The sequence below is a fragment of the Echiichthys vipera genome (genome assembly GCF_963691815.1).
Source record: "Echiichthys vipera genome assembly, chromosome: 6".
NCBI classification, from domain to species: Eukaryota; Metazoa; Chordata; class Actinopteri; order Perciformes; family Trachinidae; genus Echiichthys; species Echiichthys vipera.
In genome coordinates this window covers 25385576-25402436 of record NC_139831.1, presented here as the reverse complement: position 1 = coordinate 25402436, position 16861 = coordinate 25385576, and the positions used below count along the sequence as shown (strand labels likewise).

At 39.1% G+C, this 16861-nt stretch overlaps 1 protein-coding gene across 1 annotated transcript in view; it reads left to right on the top strand.

Moving 5' to 3' along the window:
* Window positions 1–16861, top strand: part of il1rapl2 (interleukin 1 receptor accessory protein-like 2) — a gene marked incomplete at both ends in the record, with an annotated part of 379427 nt that overhangs the window by 208621 nt on the left and 153945 nt on the right. Inside the window, 2 exons of the mRNA XM_083915266.1 lie at window positions 15851–16037; window positions 16123–16276. Of these exons, the coding sequence (XP_083771392.1) occupies window positions 15851–16037; window positions 16123–16276 (341 nt within the window). The remainder of the gene's footprint in view (window positions 1–15850; window positions 16038–16122; window positions 16277–16861) is intronic.

Sequence of the window (16861 nt, the reverse complement as noted above, 5' to 3'; positions counted from 1 at the left end):
TGATGAAGAGAGAGATGGAGGAATGTGTGGAGGAGAAAGTACATGAAAAAAAATCAATTTTCTCTGCAGGTATAAGGACCTCAGTAGGGGGGAAGACATACTGCGATTGCTGGAGACCCTCTATTCAACCACTATGATTAGGAAACTCACACACACTCACACACAAACTTGGAAATAAATTGATACAAGCAGTGAGAGGTCTCAGTTTACTTTTGACGCCGTAACACTGTACGGCACCAAACCAATGTCCTGCAACACTTGACTATCTGTAAGAGTCAGGCAGCAATAGAATCAAAAAGTAGACCCACACACACATGCAGAGGAGAGGACAAAGAATGAGAAGGCCAGAGGACAAACCAAAAAGGATTTTGAGAGAAGAAAATAATGAGTGTTAGATAGTGAACAAGGTAGTGAGAGATGAGAGTGTAAGATTTTCTCTGTGTGGGAAAATGACTGGCTGGCTGGACTCTGGGATAGGGAGTCTGTAAATTGGTTCGATGGCTGGCTAACTGGGTGGGTGAATGGTTGTTAAATTTGGTGACATCTTGGTTGGACAATTGGCTTGGTAGGGTTAGTGGCTGCTTGGTTTGTAGGCAGCGTGGCAGAAAGATTGGTGAACTGGCTTGTTGGTGGAATGACTGACAAAATAGCAGTTTTTCTGGTTGTTCGAATGCATGCATGACGACTTGATTGGATGTTAGACTGGCCGATTTTGCCGGTCAACTCGTGGGCTGGCTGGTTAGCTCTATGGCTAATTGACTGGGTGAGTGGTAAGACTGTTCTCACCAGGAAACACAGGCCTCGATTGTTTGTTAAAATGCCTGAAAAAGTAGGTAGAAAAAAGGATGGCTTGGTAAGCAGCAACATACCCAGTGTCAAGCTGAATGGCATTTCATTCGCTATGTCTCCCAATGTTTAGTTTTAATCTCTTTGCAATCAGTTTCATAGAATAGGCATACTATGTCTAAACAATCCTTGGAAAAAGCCCTGATAATCCATTTCTTTTCTAGAATTTTTCCAGGTGGCCCAGAAACCATTTCAGGAACTCAGAAACCTTAAATGTGTATGTTAGAGTAAAAACGGTTGAATGTCAATGCTCACAGTTTCTGCATCCGGCTAGACAGAAGCAGTACTGTATCGCAATGTGTTTTCTCAGACTGTCCAGTAAAGCATGTGGACGAAGCCACCCTGTGTCTTGATTAAAGTGTGCAACAAATATCCATAAACCACTTAGCATACTGCTACTTTAAAGTCTAACTCTCTGGAGGCATCTGTCTCTTTTTATTCACCTCTACTATCTCTTTTGCGTCAGCTCATTACACCCAACTCAATGAGCAGAGTCGCTCCCCAGTAAAATCAATGATGACTGTGTTGTTGTTTATCTCTATGTGAGAAATGCATTACAGACATGATTTTTGATGCTGTTATCAGACTAATTTCCCAAATCTTCACAGTCCTTCAGACATGGTGGAAATGCTAACTGGGTTGTGAAAAAAAATCTTATAGTAGTTTAGTTCACTTCAGACTTTAGTTCTTCAGAATCAAACCATGTCCTCAAGGACTTATCTTTATGTATTACTAATTTGTTTTCCCAATTGGGTGGTGGTGAGAAATTAAGTGCTTATTTGGATGAAAGGATTACTACATTTTTAGAACCAAATGATGCAGGGAGGTAAGGATGTACATGACACCGGAGTTTGATATAGGGGGAGTGTGAATCAGGTGTTTCAAGCCACAATGGACTTTTCCACATCAAACCATGACTACGATCTTCCCCAGAACAACATTAACCAACTGCTGCCAGTGCCTAAATCAATCATGCTTTAGTTGCTACAACCAGATATTGTATTGCAAGAATGGATATTGTAGGGCAACAAATAAAACACTATGTCAGCGAACATTTTATAGACATCACTTCACAGAGGCAGGGTTGAACTAGTTGGTCAAAGAGGGGCTTCTGTTGACATTTTCATGACAGGTGACTTTTTGTGGTTGTATGACTAATGACTGAATTTCGAATTGAAGACCATAAGGCCTTTCAGTAAGGTTGTAATTTACTTTAAACGGAAAAAAAATGAATTGTGCCAGTGCCCCAAACCCAATTTACCCATAACCAAGTATTTTTAGTTGCATAAACATAAACAAACCTTAAGAATAGAGGTAGCTCATCAGAAAATGCTAATTTGAGTAACTTTGGGAGCCACTGACAATCAAACAATGAACTCTCTCTGTCAGCTATTCCCCTGTGGCATTGCTAGTAAAATGAACCACCTGTCTCTCTTTGCATTAGAGCATGAATCTACTCTCTGTGGACACTCGCACACAAGAAAACACACACATAGTTGTCAAAGGGATGGTTTCTAATGCCAGCCAAATGTTTAACCTTCCTCTTCATCAGATTAACAGACTCAGAGCAGGAGATAAAGACAGCAAGTTGAAAGAGGAAGAGACAAAGAAATGAAGATAAGGAGGCAGTGGAAGACAAACAGACAGTGGCAGTAAGAGAGTAAACTAGGGAGGAGGGGAGAGCAAAATGGGAGCCGAGAAGGAGAGGGCGGTCATTTGAAGTTTCTTTGGCAGTCCTCTATGACTTGGCAGCCATTGAGTCGGTACCACTCTCTTGCAAATGTGGACCAACATGTGCCAGTGCATGCCAACTTGAGCCAATGCCTGCTGCCCTCACTGCCTGTATTTAGAGAAAATTGGGCCGTGGTTTTGACACTTTGATGTTAAAAGGGTTTTAAGTTGCTCTGAAATACAATCTGACTTGGTAGAGAAATGGAGGAAAGAACTATGTCAGAGGAGAAAGGAGGGCAGAGGAGGATGGGTGAAAACCAAGCAACCTGGGTGTCAGAGTGGTCGAATGTTAAAGACATGGTGGCATGATTTCATCTCTTGAAGTAGCATACAAATATATTAAAATGATCACATAGTCATTTATTGTGACCTAATACTTTTCTTTTTGGTAGATGATTTTGCCCAAAGCAATGCACAAAAGGGGTACAATCGAAGTCTTCAGGAATAGGAGGATTCCGTAGGATAGTCTGATTGGTTTGGGGGTGATGTGAAGTCTCTTAGAACTTTGATGCAGACCAAACAACCAAACTCTAGTCCGCCTGAAAACATGGGTCTTCACTTTAGGGTGGTTGAGTTGAGAATGCAATCCGACCAAAATACAGGAAGTCAACCAAAAAAATAGGACAACCTCTTATAATGTGTCTCTCTCATTAGGGCCCGCCTTCTCCTTCAATTCTGTCTCTTCGAAGAAACTTGCTGTTTTGTCATCATATTGATCATATTGTTGATCATATTGTTCTAAAATGTTTGAATAATAGAAACACCAAAACAGGATCAGAAAACCCACTACATCATACATTTGGTATTGCTCCAACAGCTTGTTAACTTGAAATAATTATAGTATCCTCCAAAATGTTCTGTTATCTACCTTTTACTAGTAGCCAAGCTTTAACAAACACTAGAGTCCAGTGTCCAGGACTGACATTGCTGGAGGATATGCAGCATTCAATTAATTAAATTCATTTCAAAATTAATCATTTTGTTCAATTGTATTGATGTTCTTAAGTTTATTATGTGTTCATTGTCCTGTTCAGTTTCATAACCCCTTTTTGTAATGTAAACAGATTGGTGAAGTATTTATTATGGCTCAAACACATACACATACAGTATAAATATGTCCACATAAATATAGTAAGAATTAGATTAACTTGAACAGTCCCACAGAGGCACAATCTCACCAGAAGCTTACACAACAGCTTGAGTTTAAATACACACCAGCGGGTAAATGCACTCAGTGCTGCAATAATGCACACTCACACACACATACACACTCACACTCACCTTGACACTGCTTTCCCCATACACACAATGGCTTTCATGCTGTGCAGCCCAAGCCAAACCCCACACTACTGTACATGTGTTTTACATCTTCACTCATTCACTTCACTTATTCAGAGGTATCTAATTGACCATATTACTGCCCCAGACCCTCAGGGTGGTTGAACGCTCCAAATTCACCATGTGGCAATTACTTTGTGCCAATTCATACAATGGTCATTTCTTTGTTAATACTTTGTGCACCACTAGAACAAATAAACTGAAATTAGTGAGGCCTTAAGGTGACATCAAGTTATATATACAACCATACACAACACAGAGTGGAAGAGCAGAGGTTATTGAGGGCCTGTTTTCAATGTCTTCCTGTTGTTGTTCTATATGAGATAGTAATGCTAGACAAAAGATTATATCTTTTCTACCGGTGTTTTTGCCATTTTGAAAAGCAATGGGTCTACACTGGTACATACTACTTCCAGAAAAAAAACATGTGTTTGTATTCTAAAGTCTGATATAGACAGCCATACTGTACAACTCGAAGCACATACAAACTTTAATAGTGTTACAAACAAATACATACTTGAGTACCGTGCAGTGCGGATAGTGACTGATGACACGTTTCCACCTCCCAGCACTAACAGAAAGAGACCGATTGATAGAAAATTTAATATGTAGATAAAGTTATCATTCAAATCCATGATGACTGCCGTGTAAACCGTCTATAGAGAGACAGGTAAGGTTGTTGCTTATCAGTAGTGACACATATCGATCTTTGCTTTGCAGGTAGGGGTTGCTGACTTTACACATAATGGAATATTAGCACCCAAGTGGAACATACACACACTCATGCATAGATCGAGCATTGTAGCTGAACACACACAGACACGCACACACACACACACACACACACACACACACACACACACACACACACAAAAACAAAACAAAACCTGACAGACAGATTGGCATTTACCCGAAATAGAACAAACATTGAGGAGAGTGATTTTCAAGTCTCAGTGAGTTGTTACAGGCTAGTGTGTGTCACTCATATTCTCTTAAGCAACTATATTTATCAAAACGCTGGAGTGATTTTTTTTTTAATTGCATTTTGATGCAGATTTCTGAGATTTATTTCATTATAAAATGACTTAAAATGACCTAATCGTCATAATATGACCCCCACCACCCACTTGTATGTATCTATGTAACACAAATAGTAAATGTGTAACCTCAAAGGACAACTGTTCACACATGGCCCGGGTGACCCCAACGACTGTCGTTCAGACTCAATAGAGCACTAACGAAGTCGAAACCAACTGCCCACTAACGACTGTCACTCTAACGACGGGCGTGGGCACTTGGAGCACAAAGGGTGTCAGTGACATCATCGGCCTTGTGAGAGGTTAAATATCTGGATCTCCACACCAGTTAGTTGGACCAGTCCCAGCCTGGTCAGATGCGTACATGAACTGATGAAGCCTCTTGGATGAGAGGTGAAACGTCTTCCTAGACAAACAACCAGTCCAGTTGTTTTTTGACTGAAATTGCTTTGAGGATAACGATGACCTGGACAAATGAGAACATTCACAGGCAAATAGTAAATGTATTTCTTCTATCCATTAGCTAAGCCTGCTTATCCTTAATGGTAGCCAGGGGCTGGTGCCAATCCCAGCTTTACTTCGGTAAGAGGGCAGGCTACACCCTGGACAGGTCATCAGTATGTCACATTCCCACCTACAGGCAATTTAAAGTTACCACTAAATCAGACCTGCATGTCTTTGGACTGTGGGAGAAAAACAGAAAACTGCCTCTTTGCTGTGAGGCGGCAGTGCTAACCACTGTACCACTGTATTACCGTGCCGCCCCTTGTGTAGAGTATCATTAAAATTCCATCGATAGCAGCATATTCATTGCTGCCATTTGGTAGAAAATATCTACATTAAACATTGAACAAAGCTTTGCACACGCTGAAGGCCTCATTAATGTACCACAGCTTGTATGCTACCTTTGTGTTTAGATACTTGCATGGCTCATAAATGTGTATGCGCTTGTGTGTTTTGTGTGCGTCGATATCTCAGCATGTGCAGGTGTCTGTGCTCTCTCTCGCTGCCTGTTAGTTAGATTGATAGGCAAATTAATCTGCAGCTCCGTCCAGGTATAAACACGCTGCCTGCTGGCCAGGATACATCCTCCTCTATTAACGGCATAATTCAACGCACCCTCCAGCTGCCTGCCCTGATCATAGGAGGGTAATTGCAGGGAGGGTGTGCTTGATTTATTGATGGAGAGGATATGGTGGATTACAGGTTGATTTGGAGATTAATTCATGGCTCGTTTTTCATTTTATGTCATTGGAATTTGTGTTTTTTGGGAAGCACACACACACACGCACACACACACACACACACACACAAAATGCACAAATATGAAATATTAACAGTCAGCCAAAGTACAGAGTGCCTGTAGGATTGATGCTGCCCTACTTGAGGACACTTTGGAAGTGATTGTGGAGTAGCAGATGTACAGCAATCCCATCAAATTATGATCAGATTGCAATGATGAAGAAAATCAACATAGCCTCAATACATATGTGTGTATTGAGTGTGCCAGTGAGATAGCCTCAAACAGTGCCTTCAACTCAAACAGGAACTTCTAAGATGAAGACCCTGAGGATGGAGGGGAAACTAATCCAATTAGTAGGCTGTCATAATGTGTAGTAAACAATTTATCGTATGCTTTTGAAGCTGTAAATTGTAAGTTCCGTTTCTCAACATGTAATGCAATTTTAAGCTATTTATTTGGCTTCCTTTTCATTTGTCAGTCATTTGCCAGTTGCATTAAAAGATGTTTTTGCTCACACCTGGCATCTGTTTAAGCATGGCAGCACATTTCTCATTTGTGTAAGAGACTCGTAAACACACACACACATATACACATATAGCAGGAATAGTGAGATTTCATGTTTTATTCATAGCTTTCTTGAAATGCAAATACAGGCGAATCAATGTACCCGTTCTTAGCCACGTTACAAAAACACAACAAACAAGCCACACAGAACAGACCAAACACAAAAGCTATGTGTGTGTTTACCAGACTTGAGCTTAACTTAAAACTTGCTGATAACAAAAGGTTTATGAATGTCAGCCACTCACATTAGACACAGAATTGCATCCGCAAATCTTTCCTCTCACCTTTTAAATCTCCTTTTCCACCTCATTCATTTCCAGGAGGACAGTATGCAGCTTTACTGGACACATTTTACTGCCATTAAGTTGTCAAGTCAGGCATAATTTATTTGTAAGGCATGTTTGCCCGAACAGGTTTGTTAACTCAAGTAAGTCCTGCACAGAGCCGTAGGGGATACGCATTTAGAAAACTACATGAATGAATTTGTCATAAGAGTTAATTTCCCAACATGTCACAATGGCAAACATGTCCTGGTTGGGCAGATGCTTTCACTCATTTAGTACATAAATATTTATATAAATGAGGTCAGGTTCAGCATTTTGGGAAATACACATAATCACTTGTTGCAGATGAGAACATTAATACCACTCTCATGTTCAAATGCTAAATATGCATCGCAGACTGCAGGTGTTTTTACACTGGACAACAAGCCGGCTATTTGGCTGCCTTTTTACTGGCCTGGTCTGCGTATTCAGACAGATCACAGAAAATTGCAAGCCTGATTAAGCCCCCAATGACCCTACACTTATTGGCGGCTCGATTTCCATGGTTAGTTAGTTTTAAAACGGAACTATGGAGTTAAGTTTAGGCAACAAAGCTGCTTGGTAAGGTTTAGGAAAAGATCATGGCTTGGGTTAAAATTAACATGTTTGTTATGGACATAAGTCTATGGCATTGTTACATACTGATGTATTTACATTGGTAAGTGTAATTCCGGCTTTTTTTTCGGCAGTTGCATACATCAAAAAAGCCATCAAGACAGTTTTTTTTATTGTATGAACTATGAACAGATAAATATGGTAGAGTCGCTAGCAGCCAGACATGGCTAACACAGATTAGCTCGAGGCAGTACGGTAAAGACATTAAAATGGCTTTTTTTAACCACTAATACTGCTCAAAATAACACCAAAGCTCAACAGTAGCATGATCAAAGTCCCTACACATAAAAAAGCACCAACAACGTAGTTAGGGAACCCGGAGTTTATTAAAAGAGTGTTTTGAAAGATTTACCTACTGGCCCCGGTACCAGCTCCTCTCGTAGTAAAGTACATTCAAGTCGATTACCAAATGCAATCCAAAAGGAAGGAGCCCATTGGTGCGTCGTAAAAAATCGTCTACACTGAATTTGTGTTTCAAACAGGTGATGGTAGGCTCCTGGGTCCTGTGTTTGTTTGACCGATCCACATTTCAGAAACTCCTCCCTCTGAGGACTTTAGCACTCTTTATACTACGTCATCTGACTTCCTCATTTGCTCTTGCTATTATTACTTCCGTCACAAGGTGGCGCCACCTACTTCCAAATGTAAATATGGGGCATTATAATGTTTTTTTTTGTTGAGAATTGTCGGAAAAATTAATTTACAGAAATCAGTGGCCCGGGTTTTAAGAGGACCCGCGGCTCTTTGGTGCACTCTGGAGGCTGTGGTGGAGAGGAGGACACTGAAAAAACTGTTATCCATCATGGATAATCCTCTCCACCCTCTCCAACTCACACTGGACAGACAGCGGAGCACCTTCTCCAAAAGGCTGCTTCAGCTAACTCTCTCACCTCTGCCTGACAGATAACTCTGCTCTCTCTACTGTTTTGTTGTATATATATCATTATTGTTATAGTATATTTTGCATATTTTGTTGTTTATATTATTATTGTTTATTGTGTATAGCACACTGTGCACTGTATATATACACTATGTATTTATTGGATTATATTTATGTTATGTACAAAGTGTTTATTTGCTGACCCACTACTTCTGTAACAAAATAATTTCCCAGTCTGGGATCATTAAAGTAATTCTATTCTATTCTATTCTATTCTATTCTATGTCATCCTCCCTCTCACTCCCCATTTTGCTTTCACTCTGTAACAAAAATAACCCTGCAATAATTAGCATTTTATATCTGGTTTGTAAACTGAGAGTGCAATACTGCACAATTCAAACCATACTAAAACTAAAACTGGCTATGCCACCTCTTGGTAAGCGCAGGACTCTCCCTAACCCTAGCAAGTAGTACTTTTGTTTGCTAATTAAGTGAATGAACCTTTAATATTTCTGAAATCCTTACAGACTGACTCGTAATACCTTTTTTGTGTGGATGCAATAATCCTATTGTCACAACTTATTGCTCAATTAAATATTAAGACGTTATTCCCTATACAGATTGAACAGATTAAACTGTCAATAACTTGACCATGTACCACATAAATGGTCCAGATAAACACCAATGCTGTTAACGCTGCTTTGCCGGCGCCAAAGTGCGCGCGTCACATGAGAAATGCAAACACATCTCTGATAAGAAGATGAACCATTAATGCCATCCCTGCACTACTGAATCTGTAGCACTATATATTACTCTGTTATTCAGATCTTTGCTATTTTTTCTTTTTCTTGCAGCCTTTTTCCTGTCTGTTTAATTAAGTCCTGTGCCACATAAATGTCCCCCTTCTTGGAAATGACTGATATTCACATTAGCAGCAGTCTTAAGGGCTTAGAAGTTCCACGAACAGCTTTTATCTTCAGGGGGGATCATTTTTATGTGGAAATTTGTAGAACAAATAATTTGAAGATGTTTTTTTTTTTAGAATCTCACTATAATCGTGTTCCAGATTAAACTAAACTTTCCTCTTGTGTTCTTTATAATGTATTATAAAACATGTATTTCTTCACCCACTTACCATCTAATAGTCCTCCTACTCAAGGAGATACACCATACAGGCTATGCCCGCACATACATGTAATTAATTAGATCATTTATAAGATTTCCAGTAATGCAAAATCGTCAAATTGTTTGACATTTTGGGGATTATCCCTTTCTTATTGAGATAGATGAGAAGATTTGTAATCTCACATGTCTGTACGCTTTATATAACGCTACAGCCAGTAGCAAGTTAGCTTACTAAAAACTGGAGACATGGTGAAACATCTAGCTTGGCAAAGTTAGCTATCTAAAGGCTTGTTGTCGCCTTGAATCCACTTAATGAAATTGTTGCTATTGAAACATAACCCTGTTAAACCCCAATTTGTTATTTTCACACTTATGCTGGAAGGCAGATTATGTTTCCTTTGGATCAAGCTAAGGTCGCTGTTTCAGTTCCGTTAAGCTAATCATACCACAGCTTAGAGTCATGAGCCTCTCATCTTACTTTTGTTTAGAAAACCAAAAATGTGAAATGATTCCTGATTAAATGATTAAAATATGTTGGATACAGTTGTTGTAGTGCAAAGTTTACATTTATATGGATACCTTTCCTTACCCTCTTCGTTAGTGCTCAATTGTCTGCTGGCAAATAGAGTAGGAAAAATCAGGTAGGAGTACTGAAAATGAATCTGTTGTCGAGGGAAATTATTTATTAATTTCAAACTTTTTGTCTTCATTTCCAAAGCTTCTTTCTTTGAAGAAGCTAATTAAAGGAAAGTTCCAACCGCAGATGAAACTGAAACTGCTGTGATGTTCAACACATCCAGGAGATGTTTTGGATGCAATTTCACTTTTTGGTACCCCCACTGTCTTTCATTGTGCGCCATCTGCTTCTGCTTTCATTGATGGGATCCTGTATTTCCCAAAATGTAATAAAGTTAGTCTGAAATAGTTGGATATTATTTTTTTGTGATTGTATTTTCTTCTTTCTTCCAATAATCCCAAATATATTCATATCTGGATATTACTTGCTTCCTTTACAGGTAATTGATACTGGGAAAAGACGATATTGCTGAATATCAATATCAAGATAACTACATTATTTTAGATCCAAAAACTTTTCAGTCAGCATAGCAACCAAGTGTGTAGCTTTTGCATTAAATACTGTGTCTTTTCCTTCAGGGCAATTTTACTAACTGAGGCATTTATAAATGTATTCCACATTAATACACACCACACACAGACCCACAATTTGCATCAGTAAGAGGTGCACAGCATGCGCTAAATGTATCTGACACAGCGTTTGCATTGCGGTCTAATTGAATCGTCATGTTTATAGTGAGATATGCATAATACATTCGTCTTTACGTAGATGCTGTTTTCATCGTTTAGTGTTAGGCCTCTGGTTTCTAGGTTAGACAGGGAGAGTGCAAAAGACTGTGACAAAGGCTGATACAATGCTGCAAAAGGAGAAAACGAGAAGCAGTTTTTGTCATCTCTTTTTCAGTTCATCTCAGTTCAATGTGCAGTACTGGTATGAATGTATAGAACAATATCATCAAAGCAACAACATGAAAGAATGTTTAACACCAAATCTCTATCAGCTCTTGGCGTGTTTCTGTCAGAGCCTGTGCGAGGGAGGATCAGAATTGCTTTGAATTAAGGTATTTCATCACATATCAGTTTTGACAGTGCATGTGGAGGTTTATCATGATTCCTCAAACACATACATCATTACTTTACACATTTAAATGCACAGAAAACATTTTTATCACTTACAAGTAGAGGTTAAACAAAGTTGTTGTTTTGCATTTTTCAAGTAAGGGTTGGTGTGGTTTATTTGGGCATTTATTAGCACACTAGGGTGTCAAACCAAACTTTCTCTTAAAAATGAACTCTGGTGTGCGTTGGTAAGGTTTGTTTGAAGTGAGAAGGCGACCTGACCCAACTAACAGGTGTGCTCCGCAAGTTTAAGCTAAACAACTGCTGCCAAGCTAGGTGTCACTCGCATCTCCTCGCTCAAACCAGCCACCCCTAAAGTTGGAGACCTTGGAGAAGGTTGTAGAGCAGAGAGAGGTCTCGGGAGCAGTCGCAAATGCTGCTCCGTCGCTTAGGGTAATGTATGGACAAGTAAATTGATTAGCTTGGACAGGGTCGCGAGAGGAGGCTAGCTTGGCCATTGCCAGAAATATGCACTAGTCCAGGACCTTCTTCATGCTTGCTCCTGCTCCAGACACATTAGACCAATAAAAAGAGTGAAAGTTTCCCCGTGGTTTGTAGTGATTCATTTTATTTCGCTTGTAATTTTGTTGAAAAGAAACCAAGAACATGATCATGAGCGAACAAACAAACTATAGGTGTGAAAAGTCTCAAAGTATCAAATGTTGTATTTGAAGGGAGGATAAGTCCTTCAGATAACGTTCTACCTGCAGTAATTGAATCTTTGGTCCTCTGGAGGTCCCCTGTGAAAACAGCATTGACTAGATTATCACCTTTATAAAATTATAATGGAAACAACGTAAATGCTTCCCTATTTACATATCCAACACTTAGAAAAAAAGTGAAAATTATTAGAATCCATTTGAAGTTGTGTTTTCCATATAAGTCCAATATTCACTCTCAAATTTAACTGACTTCTTAACACACTTTGGGTTCATTCTTTCCCCAGTCCTACGTCGAACAAAATGTTTCCCATCAGACCCAAATAAATTGAACGTCACTGAAGTGCACTCCAAACTAGTTCTCCTCTGTCCACACAACATGCTCCTCAGCAAAGGCAAGTCTAGCCTTTTTAGATTGCAGATTAATAGGGTGTGTTCAACAGTTAAGTCAGTTGTCACCCGCTGCAGATTAACACCAATAACTGGGAGGTATCTGAAGGTGTTCTCTAATTTTGCTCAAAAAAGGTTTTTGTTGAAGTGCCTTGGTTATTTAAATAAAACATGGTAGTCCACTAGTGGTATAGCGACAGCGGGTATTATATCAAATTCTGGACAGTAAATAATAACAGTATTTCAGTATTTCTAACTCTAATTTTGTACCTTGAGTATATATTTAAATTCGATTATACATGCATGCAGGTTCAGCCAACCCTTTCCTCTATTTCCAATTGGTGCAGTATTCATCACAGTCTGCCCTCCATATTAATTTTGTACATCATAACAGTGATTGCAAACAAGCTATACAATGTGCTGTTCCATCGATGCATGCATGTTGTTGAATAAGACCGTAAGACAAGGGTAATTCGTTCATTTGTCCGTCTTTTACATTTTTGTTGTTATTCATTTATTGTTTCATAGTTTCTATAGACAAAATTTACTTACTTACTGTGTTGTGGAGCACAAGGAAGTCTCAGTAAATGTAAAGGGTTCATAAAAGGCTGGATGATGTGTGTGTGTGTGTGTGTGAACAGAGGAAAGAGCACAGAGAGAGAGCCACAAGAGCATACAAGAAAAGGTAACTAAATCACTGAAGGAGAAAACAAGATGCTGTAGGCTGGAGATGGATGAAGAGGAGAGAAACTGAGAGATGGATGGATGGATAAAAGGCTTTCCAGGCTTCTAGTTCAATGCTCAGTGGTCTTGGTTAGGTCAATGACGAGTGCCCCCTGTATGACACACACACACACACACACTCACACACACACAAACACACTCAGCACTGATGGGATAAGTGGTTTAGATCCACTTAGATGAGAGGTTATAGTTAGGGGACAATGGTTGAGTCCTGCGTTTGTGGGAGAGAGAGGAAGAAAGAAAGAGAGATCAATGTGGGCCTTTGTGTCTGGAGGTGAACTTCGGAGAACACACAGAAAGGCCTACACACACCCACACTCACACACACACACACACACACACACACACACACACACACACACGACTATAACCTTGAGCCCAATTTTCAAATCCAAAATAATGTTAAAATCACATTGCACGATTAGGCTTAAGGCTCACAGACAAACACAAGGCACATTATTGCAAACACAGGGCTGGGGTAAACCTTGCAGGACGAGAAGGCTTTAGGACTGGTTTAAAAAACAACCAAGAAAGAGACATCCACGGCAGGCATTCCTGTGAGATTTCAGTATATTTGCAATGTGCACCCACTGCGCTTAATGAGGCAAGCTCCTGTCCCTACTGCAGCTTCAGAGGGTAGATGTCCTAATTTATGCTTCACACAGTTCTTTAGTCTGTATGCTATTATTACAAATATTAATAATCATAATATTATTAATAAACATAATTATTGATGTCCTTGTTACGACTTGCTGCTTGCTCATGTGGGAATCGTTGGGTATCTGTAAATCAAAGAAAATGGTCTATACCTACTCTAAGTGTCGATCATTTTTGTTATGATTCGACATTATAAATAAAATTGAATTAAATTATGTTATCACAAGTTGTTAAATCATATTTTACTGAATAAATGCTTTGAAACAAGCATGTTTAACATCGATGTCATCCTGCATGCAATGACGCTGTTACAGTGCTGTTTAATAAAATCGATAAATATTTAATTCTCAATTTCCATTCATTAACAGATGAAACGGATGAAATCATCCTATGGCTCCATACTATCTTTTGGTCCAAAAGACATCAAAGTTGATACCAATCAATGGATATTCCCTGGAGACTGAGCACTCAGACTTGCTTGTCTGGCTTTTAAGAACAGATGAGTGCTAGGTGATGTGCGGTGAAAGTGAACACCTTTAGGCTATCTTAGCTATTTCCCTTTGTACCAAATGTAGATACTCTCTATTTTGTATCTAATGCAGCATTAGCTTCTAGCGACTCGCTGTTTTATACAAAATGTAGCTAGTAGCTATCCTCCAATAGCTTTGCTGTGAAGCTTTAATTTGATCTGATGATTGCCAACACACACTGTGCCACTTTCATATTGTACAAAACAGAGTACTTTGAACTCTGTCTAACCAATTTACAAAAATGTGTTAATGTTTGGTTGGTGTCTAATTGGGAAGGAATCTGGGCACCAATAACACCAATGTTGTTTTTTCCATCCATTACTCATATAATACTGTATGTGACATCAGGATAAGCAGTAAGTTCATCATAATCACTCATCATTGTGGCTCTGCTAGATAGTTCTGTCAAATGACAATGAGAGGTAACACCTGAGAGATGTAACAATAAATTAAAAGTGAGAAAATGAGGCTTAAAGCTGATAGCTGAAATGTATAGCTATTTCACTTCTAGTACCATAGGATCTCTCAACATGACATTTTGAGTCTATAAGGCCTTTTTGAGCACATGTTCAAATAATGCAATTATTGATGGCTGTCATGGTAGGAAAAGTCAGGTGTGAAAAAGACCCATAGAGTTTGCTACCACTGCTGCTTGATATTGTGGAGCATTTTCAACCCCCACCTCTGAACAAGGATTCACCTGAAGACTATAATTTTAGCAGCTCTGACTCTTTGATAAGCTTCTATTGGCATGACAATAGATCGATTTAACAATTTAATTACAAAGGAGGTGAGCACAGTAAGTCAGCTTTTTATTGACAATAGAGCTCTGTACCGATGAAGATTTAGTTTCTTAAGGTTAGAAATCATTTAATTAAAATAAAAAACAACAATTACTCTTTGTCATAATGGACAAACATTTTTAAACTTCAACTCGAATGAAGACTGATGTTCAAAACAAGCCTTTACAAACAATTGGTTGCATGCAATAATTTGAATGCTCCATTGCCTCAACCTTGCCGAGAGATTTATCTTTACAGAGTTTAATTTCTCATGAAATTATGTTTTGTTTGTGAGAGGTTGTACAACTTGTAATTTCTTCTGTTTGCCAATTCCTTCAATGTTGTCAAATAAGCACTGCGATGTCAGAGGGCCTATAATTTTACCAAAATGCCAACAACAGTGCTAGACAATCCGCCCAATACTTTCACCATGAAAACAGCTGTTGGACTGTTTCAAACAGAGTTTGGACAAATGGAGGAATGGCTCATGTCACTGTTGACACTTACTCTTTAAAAGTCTGCTCGTGTTTGTAGAAGAGTGTGATAAAAACATTTTTTTTTTCCAACATTGTGTGTGTAATGTCTTCAGGAACTCGACATACTGCATGAAAGTGTCCATGTCTGCTCGTGTCTGTAGAAGAGTGTGATAAAAAAAATTTTTTTTCCAACATTGTGTTTGTTATCTCTTCAGGAACTCGACATACTGCATGAAAGTGTCCATGTCGATGACTGTGGAGGAGAGTGATGAGGGGAAATGCTTCAGCAGCAAAATCCGACATCTCGAGAAAGCTGAGATAACCCATAGCAAAATGATCACCTGTCCTGATATAGAAGACTATTTAGCGCCATACAAGCAACCACATATGACGTGGTATAAGGTATGACAAACACAAAAGATATAAAGTTAGAGAATCTGTCAATCTGTAGACTGTTGTAACTTGATCAGTCTGTGTCTCTTGTCAGGAGTGTGAGCGGGTTGAATGGAGAAACTCAATTTCTGTTAACACTACACACATCTGGATTCCTGAGGTGGAGGAGGGCGATGGGGGAAATTACACCTGTGAGTTACAGTATGGATCCAGACTGGTGCGGCGGACAACGCAACTCAAAGTTACAGGTAGGACACAGTACATTTCTGGATGGATAGATGGATGGATGGATGGATTGCTGGATGGATGGTCGGTCCCACAAAAAAGTATGTGGCTTAAGAAATAGCATGAGTTAAAGTACACATAATAAAAAATTATTTTAGAAATCTAAATTTGTGTTGGTATAAAATGAAGCATCGATGTTATCGAGTAATGATTTCCAAGTGTTATTGTACAGTTGTGTTTGTTCATATGAGTTCTTGTGAATGTTCCTTATTTTCTCTTGGAAGATAGCTCTTAATCTCAATGAAACTGCCTGATCAAACAAAGAAATATATATAAATTAAAAAAAAAGAAAAGGCATTGATGATGATCAAATCAGGGCAAAACCTCTGGTTACTAACCTGGACCTAGATACAGTCAGGAGAGTCTCACCAGAGGACCTCAGGCTACAGTCCTGGTCATGAGAGGTCAGGAGTTCACAGATGTATTTTGAGGCTTGGCCTAATGTAGTGATGTAATTATTACAATTTGGAAATAAATTCTGAAAGCTGGTGAAGGGAGGCTAAAATAGGGGTGATGTGGTCATGCTTGCCTGCATTTGTTTGGATCCT